This window comes from Danio aesculapii, chromosome 10 (assembly GCF_903798145.1).
Source record: "Danio aesculapii chromosome 10, fDanAes4.1, whole genome shotgun sequence".
Lineage (NCBI taxonomy): Eukaryota > Metazoa > Chordata > Actinopteri > Cypriniformes > Danionidae > Danio > Danio aesculapii.
In genome coordinates this window covers 29,220,163-29,234,048 of record NC_079444.1, presented here as the reverse complement: position 1 = coordinate 29,234,048, position 13,886 = coordinate 29,220,163, and the positions used below count along the sequence as shown (strand labels likewise).

The 13,886-nt window shown below is 36.7% G+C and overlaps 1 protein-coding gene across 16 annotated transcripts in view; it reads right to left on the bottom strand.

Annotated features, from left to right (window-relative positions):
- The window catches only part of picalma (phosphatidylinositol binding clathrin assembly protein a), an 85,712-nt gene that overhangs the window by 2,207 nt on the left and 69,619 nt on the right, over positions 1-13,886 (bottom strand). For 9 of the 16 annotated variants that reach the window (XM_056466785.1, XM_056466787.1, XM_056466789.1 and 6 more), the window contains 4 exons: positions 12,119-12,142; positions 6,560-6,619; positions 4,498-4,602; positions 1,903-2,006 (listed from right to left, as the gene is read on the bottom strand). In XM_056466785.1, coding sequence (XP_056322760.1) covers positions 1,914-2,006; positions 4,498-4,602; positions 6,560-6,619; positions 12,119-12,142 — 282 coding nt within the window. In that variant the 3' untranslated portion in view covers positions 1,903-1,913. The remainder of the gene's footprint in view (positions 1-1,902; positions 2,007-4,497; positions 4,603-6,559; positions 6,620-12,118; positions 12,143-13,886) is intronic. The other 7 variants (XM_056466790.1, XM_056466788.1, XM_056466795.1 and 4 more) reach the window with 2 other exon arrangements.

The window sequence follows — 13,886 nt, the reverse complement described above, 5'->3', positions numbered from 1 at the left end:
CGCACAATTGATGTCCAAGGCTTCAAAATAGAGGTCTGTGCGGGACAATTTTTTTTAGTCCTGCTCCTGCGATGTTTTGGTCCGCACCCAACCGCTCCCGCCATATATTCAGCCTGTTCATATGCTGCCTGACCCGCCCCGTTTTCTACTCGCCCTGACCGTTCCTGCTAAATTTAGATCTGGTTTCCAAAATCTCACGTTCAAATTGTGTACTACCAAAAGAGAGAGATAACAGATACAACTAGGTTGTCCAAGGTTTGTAGGCAAAATGCAGCATTTGCGCAGTCGCATAGCCCTCACCGTGGCTAACGCCAACACTGATGCGCACCAAAAAATGTAACTACGTTGCGATGACGCTGATCGCAAGCTCTGTGATTGGACAGCTTGGTAGCAGTAATGACCATGGGAAGTGCTGAGAGCAACGAGCCCAATGAAAAGATTATTTACAAGTGTCGAGTCCCGTTAAGGAGCTCCAGATGGACACTTTAGTGTGTTTACACACTTTGTGTTTACCTTATGATTCAAGTTGTTGTATGTCCACCAGTGTCCTGACATTTTATCCTACCCATCAGGTTATACTACCAATACTGTATTTGAATGGTTTTGAGGTTGGGGTAGGGATTATGTAGGTTAGGGCGATATTACAGCTTCATATCATACTACTTCATATAAAAATTGACACCGGTAGCACAATCTGATGGGTAGCTATTGCATCATCAAAATGTGCTACCTACTTTTTGAATGGGAGGTAGGACAATCTGATAAGGTAGGACAAATCGACAGAACATCAGTTCCTGCTTCTTAATGAGCGAGTTTTAGCTATTTGTAGCGTTTAGAAATAACAAATCACCCACGAAGAAAGTCAGAGGAACATAAAAACCTCACTGCAAGCTAGCATTTCAGAAGTGTTATTGCAGAGCAACACAAACAGCACGCAGAAGTATAACTGCATGGCTACGCTCAAGGCAGGCTCCGTGGATCACTTGACTCAGTATAAATCAGCCTTTAAACCTGAGTTTTCAGTCTTGTGACTGCTAAAGGGTAAAACTTTGAGGTAGGCTATTCCAACATCAAGCAAAGGGTCATTTATTTTATCCATTTGTGTCTATGACACATGAAAAGACTCTCATACATCAAACCTGCCTGATGTGGGTTTCCTAACAGTAAACCAACCATTTTCTAATGCAAGCTGAAGGACAGCTCATCTTCATTTTGCTCTCCCATGTTGGTAAATCTTGCTCTGAGGACCGTTATGCAGATGATGCAAAAAAAAATAAAAATAAAAATAAAAAAAGCACATGCAGAAAGCGCTGGTCATGCGTTCAGCATGTGTAGCAGTTGTGGCTTTACCGGTGCTCAATAAGAATGAGGAAATCACATATATGCTGTTCAGAAATAATGTCGGGACTCTGGAGCGCTATATTGTTAGCCTGCCCGCTCCCATTCAAATTACTCCAGAGTTTCCGACCGCTACCATGTTTTATTCGGAAATGTATTCCCGCACAAGAAATCAGGTCGGGTCCCGCGGCTGACCTCTTCTTCAAACTTTCACCTTTGTTCACAAGTCACTACTTCTTTACATCGGAAGTTTAACACATTTAATTCTGCATGACATGACCCCTTTACATCAAGGGAAAACAGAACAACACATGCATGATTTGTAAATGAATGTCAAGAGTTCAGTGCTACACCCCTTATAACATAAAATGACACATTAAGGAACATCATCTGAACAGAAGCTAAACGCTAATAAATCACATCACCATGACATACAGAAAACATTAGTGTTGCAGTACAATACAGGAATCAGAGTTTTGACAATAGAAACGCTGTAATAGAGCAAGAAGCTGTCGATCACACATACACACATGCGCGCACACACACACAGCAGACATCCTGTACCTAAAGACGATCTAAAGGAAATCCTTCATAGACAGCTGTGCAAAAGGGTCCTGTCCTGGAGCTCTGAGAGGACTTGAACTGGAAGGACTAGAGGCTGTAGAGAGCTAGTTCAGAAAGAATGAGAGACATTGAAAGAGTCCGAGGACAGCCAGAAAACTCACACACACAAGAGGGAAATTCAAAGACAGAGAATAAAAGATGTTCAGAAAGAGAGAAGAAAACCCCTGCATTCACTGCCGTTTTCCTGAGCTAACACTGGTACAGAAATGAAGTAGGAGTGATGGGAACACGATATGTATTTGGAGCTGAGAGTTTGCTGCAGGTGTGGAATACATATCTATTCCCCAGAGATGTGTGAAGGCGACAATGCTGGCTTTCTTATTCAGAACAGAGCGGCGATGGCACATGAGGGTGGACAAACTAGAGCGTATTCTGAATAAAGCCTAGAGCAGCTTCTAGAATAGAGTGTGATCAGTCAGAGTTGAGCTGATGCCTCTATTCCAAGGAGGATCATGGGGCTGGATAAATGCAAAAACATTCAGCTGATACCTATGCATATTACTGTGCTCTAAAAAGTTTAATGGATTAAGATGTGGTCCTATTAGGAAGCTTTTTGGAGAATTCTTGCAAGCTAAAAAAGTTGGTTCATAAGGCGATGAAGGCAACTCACCTTGAACCCGCCTTAACGCATGCGCGACGCCGTAAATTGTATGGCAAGTGTAAACACATGCATCAGATATGGGTCACAATTAGAAGAATGTGTAAACGGAGAGGCAAAATAAATCGGATATAGGCAACAAATCGGAATTGGGCATCGCATCAAGACCTGACAGCGTAAACGTGGCCTAAGGTGCCATGTACACTAGTAAATTTAGTTTTAAAGAGTATACGTTTAGTTACAGTTTACACTAGTGCTGCATTTTTGACCTTCTGAAGTTGGTGTTCTGTTTCAATGTGGATGGACCAAAAAGCATACTTTTCAAAGAATAGATGCAGCTATCCACAATCACTTTCTGACTGATATAATTCTAAAATGGTTAAAAAAAACATACTTTTTTCAGTGTTTCTTTTACTTTGTAACAAGCATAATAGCTTAGAATAGTTGTAAATGCCATAAACATATTTGATTATGTAGAAAAATATAATCAGCCTCTTGACAAATGTAAAAAAAAAACAATAAAACAATCAAACAAATTCTGACAGATTTAAACGTGCTAAACATTTAATTAGACTACAATGGTCAAGGTCTTTTGGTGAAAAAATAACAATCAAATAATAAATTTCATTTTGGTTGGAGATTTTTATCAGTTTTATCACTGAAGTAGTCCATTTTATTTTACAGATTACAAATCCCTGCGTGTTATCAATGATAAATGTGAAATTCAGCAAAATTTTGTTGCTTTTTAATAGCATAGCAATGTGTAAAACTCAAAGTAACTTTCTGCTAAGCCAACGCAGTGAATTTAATCAAGTCAATAATTTTACTAATTTAATTAAATAACATTTTTTAATTGAAAGAAAAATTGTATAAATCAAGAAAAATCACACAAAATTACCAATCACTCAGGCCCTGTTTACACTAACATACACTAACAGGTTTTGCTATGGTTACACCTTCCGTCCACACTACGCCAAAGTTTAAGCTCCGAAAACGGAGCATTTTAGAAAACGCTGAAGAGGCCATTTTCATTTTAAAACACTGCTGCTCCTTATCAGTGTGGATGGGGGAAAACAGAGACATCTCAAAACGGCATGGCTGCAGACATTCACCTGTCTGATTGGGCCTTTTTCTCAATATTAAGTAGCCTACACAAGGTTCAGTCTTTCATCCTTTCCTTGCAAGTTCAGACTTGGCAAGTTTGATATGGGAAAACAAACTCCCGAGGACACTTCGGGTAAATCTTCAAAGAAAACAGTGTACTTTATAACCTCATTCACATCACCCTGGCTACGTTGTTTTATTATCTTAATATGAAAATGAAAACATGATAAGGAAATGTTTATTTTCATCTTGATATTAACTTAACAGACACTAAAAATGTTGAGGCGTTATGTAGCTACATGTTTATATGATCTTCAAAACACATTACCTGAAAACAAGTAATAGATTCAAAAGACCAAAGTCGGGGAATATGTTGTTAAATATAGACAAGATGAATTAAATATTACATTTAACAACTATAGTAAGATGAGATCCAGTGGTAGATTCTTTATGAATCATCCGACGTACACAGCTCTCACCTGGGGTTCTGTGCTCAAAGCACCTGCTGACTGCCTGGAGCTCAGACGTGCACATACGCTGAAGCGCATGCCAGTGTGTGTGTGGTCACGTGATGTGCGTTTTCAGTGGTGTAGTGTGGATGGAGAGCTGTTCAGAAATGCAAGGTGAAACGCCAGTGTGGACGTGGATTGTTTTCATTCTAAAACGCTGTTTTAAAACTAATTGTATTAGTGTAAACGGTGCCTTAGATTGCAATTAAAATGGATGGAATTAATCTGCAAAAATTCACCAAAGAACCATAAATATGACCACACCTTAAGGCTTCTAGATTTGTATGTGGTAGATACCAGTTTGTGGTAGTCAAGTGGTCATACCTGTGCCCCTGACACTGGGCCAAAGGGATTGGCAGGCCGCATCACAGGTTGTGTGTACATCATTGTGGGCTGAGTCATCATGGCCATGGAGCCCATTTGAGGAGGCTAGAATGACAATAAAACTTAAGTTAAAGCATAGACAGAGGAACGCAAATCTGAAGGCACTGTTGGCATTTGATCAGACTAGAGATTGGGTTGAACTCCACCTCAGTTACAGAGAATGACGATAGCAGACAATATACTTTAATTTTTTGTTTTTGCATTTTTTTTGGAGAAACTCATTCTCATTTACTTTAGTTCTGCTCTTTCAACACTAAGACAAAAACTGACACAGATACAGGAACTAGACCAGAGGATCCAAAATGGATGAGTCATAATGGCAGTGACAATTATGTAAGTGCAGATGCTGTTATTTCATTTACAGAGCACCTTCCTCTCTTTTAACCATTAACCAAAGCCTGTGCTGCTTTACCTGAATGGCTCACTCAACCTCTATTATTGAGTTCTACTGAAAATAATGTACAACTCTGAAAGACTGCTAAACTACTGAGAAAAAAAAAAAAAATCTACATTTAAAAAAAAAAAAAAAAAAAAAAGACGACGGTGCCCTCATAGTAATAACCAATTTTAAATTAGCTTAGAAAAGTTATAAATAAAATGTATAACTATCTGACTATACCCAACTATAATATTATTTTCAAATTTGTAACATTGTATGTATTAAAAACTACTATTAATATTATAGTTAAACATTTTTTTTTACATTATGATTATTATTTGAAATAAATATAGTTTTTATACAATTAACAAAAATAACACAATGTATCAATTAAACATTTTTATTGCTTTGTATAATTACAATGTATAGTTAAAAAATGATAGGGTGCTGTATGAAGACTATAATGTGCATCATGGAGAAAATAGATTTTAGAAATAACCTTAAAATACAGAATTATTACTAAAATAAGGTGCTGTGTGAGGTTTTAACACAGGTATTTCATTCTAAAAAAATACAATTATAATTTTACATAAATATGATCTAATGATAATTATTTTGGTTACACTATTAAGGTGTTCTTGATACAGTGTAACTATACATTTAAGTAATATTAATTAACTACATGTACACTACCTGACAAAAGTCTTGTTGTCGATGCCAGTTGTATAAGCAACAAATAAAAACTTGACTTCTAGTTGATCATTTGCAAAAGTGGCAGAAGGAAGAACAGCCTGAGGTATCAAGATATTTGTGCTGCCTTTTACATTACAAACCACAGCAGAGGGCAAATTCATCAGCAGGATAGTGCTCCTTCTCATACTTCAGCCTCCACATCAAAGTTCCTGAAAGCAAAGTAGGTCAAGGTGCTCCAGGATTGGCCAGCCCAGTCACCAGACATGAATATTATTGAGCATGGAGGAGGCATTGAAGATGAATCCAAAGAGTCTTGATGAACTCTGTGAGTCCTGTAAGAACGCTTTCTATGCCATTCCAGATGACTTTATTAATAAGTTATTTGAGTCATTGCAGAGCTGTATGAATGCAGTCCTCCAAACTCATGGGAGTCATACACAATATAAAATCTTTTTTCACTGCATCATGACTTTATATTCAATACTGGACATTATTTCTGTTAAGTGACGAGACATCTAAGCAAAGTCAGACCTTACTGTGCTAATTAAATAAACATCAACGCATGATCCTTTTTTATTTTGGTAAAATAAACGTAATCTAGTGGCCTTTACCTTTCATATAAGCCACTTCTGATACCAAATGATCAACTAGAAGTTATTTGTTGTTCCTAAATGCTACCTAAAGCTAAGGGCTTATAGAGCGATGTAGCCAAGCTGCTAACATAAAAAGAAAGGAAGCAAAAACAATAATAATCTGTCTCAGTAATGTTGACCTACGCTGAATGAAGGGCTTTAGAGGGCCCTTCATAGTGTTCACTACACCCACGCTGCACTCCTGGGACTGACGGCATCACTGCACACTTTCAATATACAGCCAATACTTCTGACACTGATGGAGTGACTAATGCACAAACCCCCCCTTCACACTCACCATCGCGTATCCCATCATTCCTGTGGGCGTCGTGGCAGGGAAGGCCATCACTGAGGGAGCCTAGAGGACACATTCAGTGTTAGAGCACAAATACCACAGGTAAAACATCACCAGGTTTATTCTTAGCATAAAAGATCCATTCTTCCCAAAACCTTAGGTGAGAAATTTCCAACCATGAGATCACAACTGCCTCAGACGGACCATCTCAGTTTCCACACGCTGAATAAAGGACACTTTGTGCAAGTGGATGCTTTTTAAGGCGGGACACTGCAGGTGAATAGGGAATAACATCAACTAATATTTATCTCCATACTTCCCCCCCAACACATAGAGATTTTCAATAATTATGTTCAATTACATGTTTTGTAAAATGTTATTTTTAAATATGCAAATTAGACACATTTTAATTAAGTATGTGCTTATTTTAAAGGGCACCTATGATAAAATCCTCTTTTGTAAGTTGTTTGGACAAAACTGTGTGTCCGTATAGTGTGTCCACTGTCACATTGGAGTGATACAAACACAATAAGTCTCTTTTTTTAAATTTCCTGACGTTAAAAAAGGATCCAAATTCCTCCCATTTTGAGGCCTACCGTAACGTGAAGTAGGAGTGCGGTTTTCCCACACACCGAGTAGAATGACAGCCGCGTATTAACATGTATCCATAGTAACAAATATAATCATATCAACAAGACAAGACGTGCGCAAAACAACTGGAATTAAAAGATCTGTTCAGCTCTTTGTGATCATCAAATGTGATCAAGAACGAGTTTTACAAGTTTAAAACGTTTTTAAAACAGTGCATGTTTATAATTAATTATATCGATTTTACAATCTTTATCACCACAGCCGCATGTCAGTACAATTGTAAAAGATGATGCTTCAATCCCAGTTTGTGGACGTTAAATCAGGTTTATTTTGTACATTAACATAACGGATATCAACAGAGCAGTGGATATTAATGTGTATCCTGTCGCATTTGCATGCAAAAACAGTGCAAAGTTAAACGCGTGTGCTTTGTAATGACATTGAGTGTGACTCATCGTCCTCATCGACTCATTAACTCTGAAACAAATACATCAAATAATCATTGGGAACATTCTAACTGTAGTATTTCTCACAAACATTACGTGAGATCTGCTTCCCTCATGTCTGTCACTGTGCTGTTTATCTGACGCAGCCGAGGCGGAGATTCAGGCACACTCTGACTGGCACGTCACGTGGGAACGGTGGACAGGGAGAACTAGCATTAAAGGCACAGGCAACAGCTACATTGCGTTTAGAACAGAACATTTCAACATTCTGAAAGGTATAATAAATAATCTTAAGGGTGTTTTGAGCTGAAACTTTACGGACACATTCTGAAGACACAAAAGACTTATTTTAAATCTTGAAAAGGGGGGAAAGGGGTACCCTTTAATTAAAAATAAAAAAATCTGAACACTAGATTATAGTCCATGATTAAATTGTTTAATTTTTGACAAATGTCAAATGTTCTCTTTTTATCACTATTTTTCTGAAAACAATGGAAATTCATCATTTTTGTAGATTAAAAAAAAAATGTTACAAGGCAAATTATGTCAGAACAAATTTTGGTAGACTTTGGTAGAAAAATGACTCAATGAAAATATGGACTGTAACAGAAACATATATGGAAACAGATTGATATTGTGTGATAAAAGAAACATTTGAAAGTGTTTTCTTTGCATTAGGATGGAAAAAAAGACAGGTGCAAGAAAACAGCCCTTATGCCAGCAGTCTCTTGCTTAATAAACTAATTCACAAAAGATGCTCAAGTCTTTTAGCTTTCTCTCATAACGGAAAGCCGGTTACATCTGGGAATCATTATAGATGTCTTTTTACACACTCCAACCAGAGCATCAGACCAAGAATACAGGCAAGGAGACAGAGAGGAAGAGAGCGAGTGTGTGTGCGCGTATGCTCTTTGAAGGCAAAGTGATTAGTTGCAGGTGCAGGGCTCTGGTGGAAGAGAGAAGCTCTTTGTGAAGGAGTTGTGAGATCCTCAATGAGGCCTTCCGCGGCTACAGACACACTTTTCTTTCCACTCATGCACTATTGAAATGGACTCCAAATGGCCTCTAAATTCAGGGGAGGATCAGTGACCAAGAAATTGTAAAATGAACAGACTGAGGTGATGTAACAAAAAACTATTTTTTGTTGAAATATATAGTTGTGCATCATCTACATAGCAGTGAAAGCTAATCCCATGCTGTCTGATGTCGTCTCCCAGGTACAGCGTGTATACACTACATGACAAAAGTCTTGTACCCTATCCAAGTTTTAGGAACAACAAATAATAACTTGACTTTTAGTTGATCATTAGGCATCAGAAGTAGCTAATGTGAAAGGCAAAGGCCTATAGATTACTCTTATTTTCCTAAAATAAAATATGCCTTGATTTTTAATTATTTAATTAGGACAGTGAGGTCTGACTTTGCTTAGACTAAAGTTTTGTCACTTAATTGAAAAGTACAGTATAGAATATGAAGTCATGGTGCAGTGGACAAAAAAAAATATATTGTGTATGACTCCCATGAGCTTAAAAAAACTGCATCCATAAATCTCTGCAAGGACTCAATTAACTTATTAATAAAGTCATCTGAAATGGCAAAGAAATTGTTCTTGCAGGACTTTTAGAGTTCATCAAGACTCCTTGGATTCATCTTCAATGCCTCCCCCATCTCCTCCATGCTCAATAATATAGAAGTCTGGTGACTGGGCTGGCCAATCCTGGAGCACCTTGATCTTCTTTGCTTTCAGGAACTTTGATGTGGAGGCTTAAAAATGAAAAGGAGCGCTATCCTGCTGAAGAATTTGCCCTCTGCTGTGGTTTGTAATGTAATGGGCAGCACAAATGTCTTGATACCTCAGGCTGTTGATGTTGCCATCCACTCTGCAGATCGCTCACATGCTCTCATATTAAATGTAACCGCAAACCATGATTTTTCCTTCACCAAACTTGATTGATTTCTGTGAGAATCTTAGGTCCATGCGGGTTCCACTAGGTCTTCTTCAGTATTTGTGATGATTGGGATGCAGTTCAACAGATGATTCATCAGATAAATCTACCTTCTGCCACTTTTCCAAATGATCAACTAGAAGACAAGTTATTATTTGTTGCTCTTACAACTGGCATCAACAACAAGACTTTTGTCAGGTAGTGTATAGATAATAGTTAGTGGCCTAAGACACTCCATATTTCACTGGCCTGACGTTTGACAGTTGACCGTTTAGATTTACAAACTAGCAAGGGTCAGATAGGTATGATTTAAACCACCTCAAACTCTATCCCTGCCCTTTCAGCAAATAAATCCAACCTTAAAAGATTAGTCACATTAAAAGATACACATATTATAAACGTTTTGTTCTCCAACCTGAATGTAGAGCCATAACTTATCCACTGCATACAATATAGAAGTTGCATTTCGCCCAGAAATGTTCTGTTACAATGCAATTATGAAATGGGACTTGTGGGAAATGGGTCTTTGATTTTGTTTTCAATTTTTCCTCTAATAACAATTCAGTTATTTATTCCCCCCTCCCCCTCGTCCCCCTCCTCATTGGCTTAAGAAAAAAATAATAATGATAAAACCTAATATCTAGAACACAGGTGTCAAAGTCAGTTCCTAGACGGCTGTAGCACTGCATAGTTTAGCTCCAACCCTACTTAAACACACCTGATCAAACTAAATGTGTCCTTTAGGCTTGTTTGAAACCTACAGGCAAGCGTGTTGGAGCAGGGTTGGAACTAAACTGTGCAGGGTGGCGGCTCTCTAGGAACAGACTTTAAGACCCCTGATCTAGAATCTTGTGATTTGGATAGTGCTTTAAAATGCATTGAAGAACTATACAACAGTAGCATGTGTGAGATTTTTTGAGTGTGTGAGTTTTGCGAGTGTATGAGCCTGTTTTTTTAATGAGATTTACCAACATACTGATAGATTGTATGGTTTGTTTCATATTAAAACAAGTATCTGCATCTGAAAAGGTGTGAACCAAATGAACTACAGGAACTCAAGAGTTGTGACCCAACCAAAGCAGTAGTCTACGGTAATCTCCGGAGGGGTCATATCCTTTGTTGTAAAGTAATGTCTCACAGACAGTACTTTGGGTTAAGTTACTTGAAGACAGACAAGTTAACATCACTGCTGAGGAACCGCACTATTCATTGTCTTCAATAAAGTCTTCTCCCCGTAAGAACTTTGGTCAGCTTATTTATTAGTCATCTAATACATTGGCGAGCCACCCAAAAACGGTCAAGCCAAATCCAGCAAAATCTAACAACTTGGCGAACCAGCCAGGAGAGACTGAAAATAAGTGTCTCACATACAGTACTTTGGGTTAAGTTACTTAAAGACCTACAAGTTAACATCACTGCTGAGGAACTGCACTATTTATAGTCTTCAATAAAGTCTTCTCCCCATAAAAACCTTGGTCAGCTTATTAATTTCATGTATTAAGAGTCATTTAATACATTGGTGAGCCAAACAAAAACGGTTAAGCCAAATCCAGCAAAATCTAACAATTTGGCGAGCCAGCAAGGAGAGGCTGAAAAGAAGAAAACTCATCGAATACATCATGAAGTGAACTGAAAAATCTTGGAGAATCTACAGTTTAAGCTGAAAATATACAAATTTTGCTTGTGGAAGAGTCCTGGATATGCATATTGCATCAGTGTACAGAGTCCTAGGATTTCATCTTAAAGATCCTAGTTTGGTGAGTAAAACTTATCAGCTCTCAAAGCACCCTTAAAAGAAAAATATTTTATATGTAAACATTAAAGTAAGCAGATCGACTGGTATATGTAGTGCAGTGATAAACAAACCATACAATCTATCAATGCTTTTAGTCAAAATTCATTCATAACATCAGTCATAGTGCTTTAAATAACTTATTTTTGTGACCCAATATGATTTCATATCACAGCATGATGAAGAAAACACTATTTTATAAGCATTTTAATCTTCTTTATACTTTGATGCATTTACTTCTGTGCTACACATGTGATTTTATGCATGGTTTCGACATATAGATTACAGAATGAATAATCTATTTGCTTATGATTATTTGCTTAAGCTTTGGTTTAAATAATAATAATAATAATAATAATAATAATAATAATAATAAAAAAGGGAAAAAAATAATACCAATCACTTTCTTTTTGTTTCTCAGTGAATATATATAAATTTTGACTGTTTTAAGTCTGTATTGTACATCCCTACAAGGCGCGTTAAGGATCTGAACCCAACAACTGTTGGAATAACTACAACAATGGACTTTGCACACTCCTCCGCTGGAAACACTAGCCCATTGATTGACGCCAAAATGACTATGGTTGTTTGCTGATGGCGATAAACAAATGAAACGTATGAGAGGAAAGGGCAGAGGAGGAACAGAGCTGCCAGCCATGCCGAGATCACATCTGGTTAGATCAGCTCATGGGTTTCACTCAAACAACAACCGTGACTAAAGCCGAGCCGGTGGTGTTAATAATCTCATGCATTTCAGAGAATGCTTCAACTGAACATTTGGACTTACGTATTGTGGGAAAAGCATGCCATTCTGTTTATTCCCCCGGATGAGAACAGTTACACAGCGCAACAAACACAATTAGAAGGCAAACAACACAATAACATCGAACATTGTAAGCTCACACAAACACAAATGTAAACACAGACAAGACACAATACATTCCAGCTGCTCTGAGTGTGGATTACAGCTCTGTTCCAAACAATAGTGTGCTGCCTATTTAGGTGCCATTCCAAGGAGATAGATGGCAAACTGACGAATCATTCATAAGATGTGTAATTTTGAACAGAACAAAAGGAGAATGAAATGTATACTTCAGTGATACAAATGGGCATGGGACGATTATGGTTTTCAAGGTATACCGCGGTTTGAAAAAGTCAAGATTTTAAAACTGCCAACATTTTCTGCGATATTATACGTTTTTTTTTTTTTTTTTTATGTTTTTGTTTTTAGGACAACAATATATTCAGCAAAAAAGATATCCAAGATGCCATTTTAAATTGTTATGAAATATGTGTTTTGGAACCTAATAAAGATAGCAGAAGTCAATGATCCATTTGAATTATTTAGTCTGACATGTTTAGCTACTGTTCCAAAATTATTTTTAATGTTTCACAAAATGAAATGTATTGCGTTCAAAGGGGGAAACAGTTTTTGTTTTTACCTCAGACATTTAAAAAGAGCATATTTTAGAGCAGTAATCAAATACCGTAAAACCATGATATTTTTAATCCAAGGTTATCATACAATCAGAATTTTATATCAGCCCATGCCTAAATACAAAGGAGGGAGATGTCATTTATTATTACTTAAGGATAATAAATTATATTATCTAATCAGGTTTATCATCAATTAAAATAAAACTGAAACCATACATTTATTTTATTATTTGCAAAAGGAAACACTAAGACAGTTGAAGTCAGAATTAATAGCACCCCTGTATATTTTTCCCCAATTTCTGTTTAGCAGTTTAACACATTTCTAATCATGATGGTTTTAATAACTAATTATCTTTGCCATGATGACAGTACATAATATTTTACTACATATTTTTCAAAATACTAGTGTTTAAAGTGACATTTAAAAGCTTTACTAGGTTAATTAGGCAAGTTAAGAGTAGTAAGGCAAGTCATTGTATAACAGTGGTTTGTTCTGTAGACAATTAAAAAATATATTGTTTAAGGGGGGTAATAATATTAAATTTTATATTAAACTATGTAAAATTAAATCATGTAAAAATGTTTTTAAAAGAAAGTAAAACTGCTTTCATTCTAGCCAAAATAAAACAACAAAATTTTAACTAGAAGAAAAGATATTATAGGAAATACTGTAAAAATTCCTTGCTCTTTTAAACCCTGTGCACTGTTCAAACTTAATACATTTTTGTTATGTTAGGGATGAAAACACCCACTGAATTAAACTGCTGTTCTTTTTTCTAATTTTTTTGCATAAATTTGTTAAACTAAGCTTTTTTACGCAGGCCTATCCAAAGGGTTAATGCTGCCAACTGGTAATTATGAAAAGTAAAAATGACAATTTCGACCTCATCCCAACAGGGAAAACCACCAACAATCAAAAATGCATGATTATATGGTGTCATCGCTTTGTACTCATAAAAAGTGGTTATAATGGAAGTCAGAGGCAAAAACAGCTACGAACAGTTAATTACAGAGGAAAAACATAACAAAGAACATAACAAAAGGGTAGTAAACTTGCCCGGGGTGTATCAATCAGCTTTTTAAAAAAATTCAATGCATTTTTCCAAAATATGTGTCAA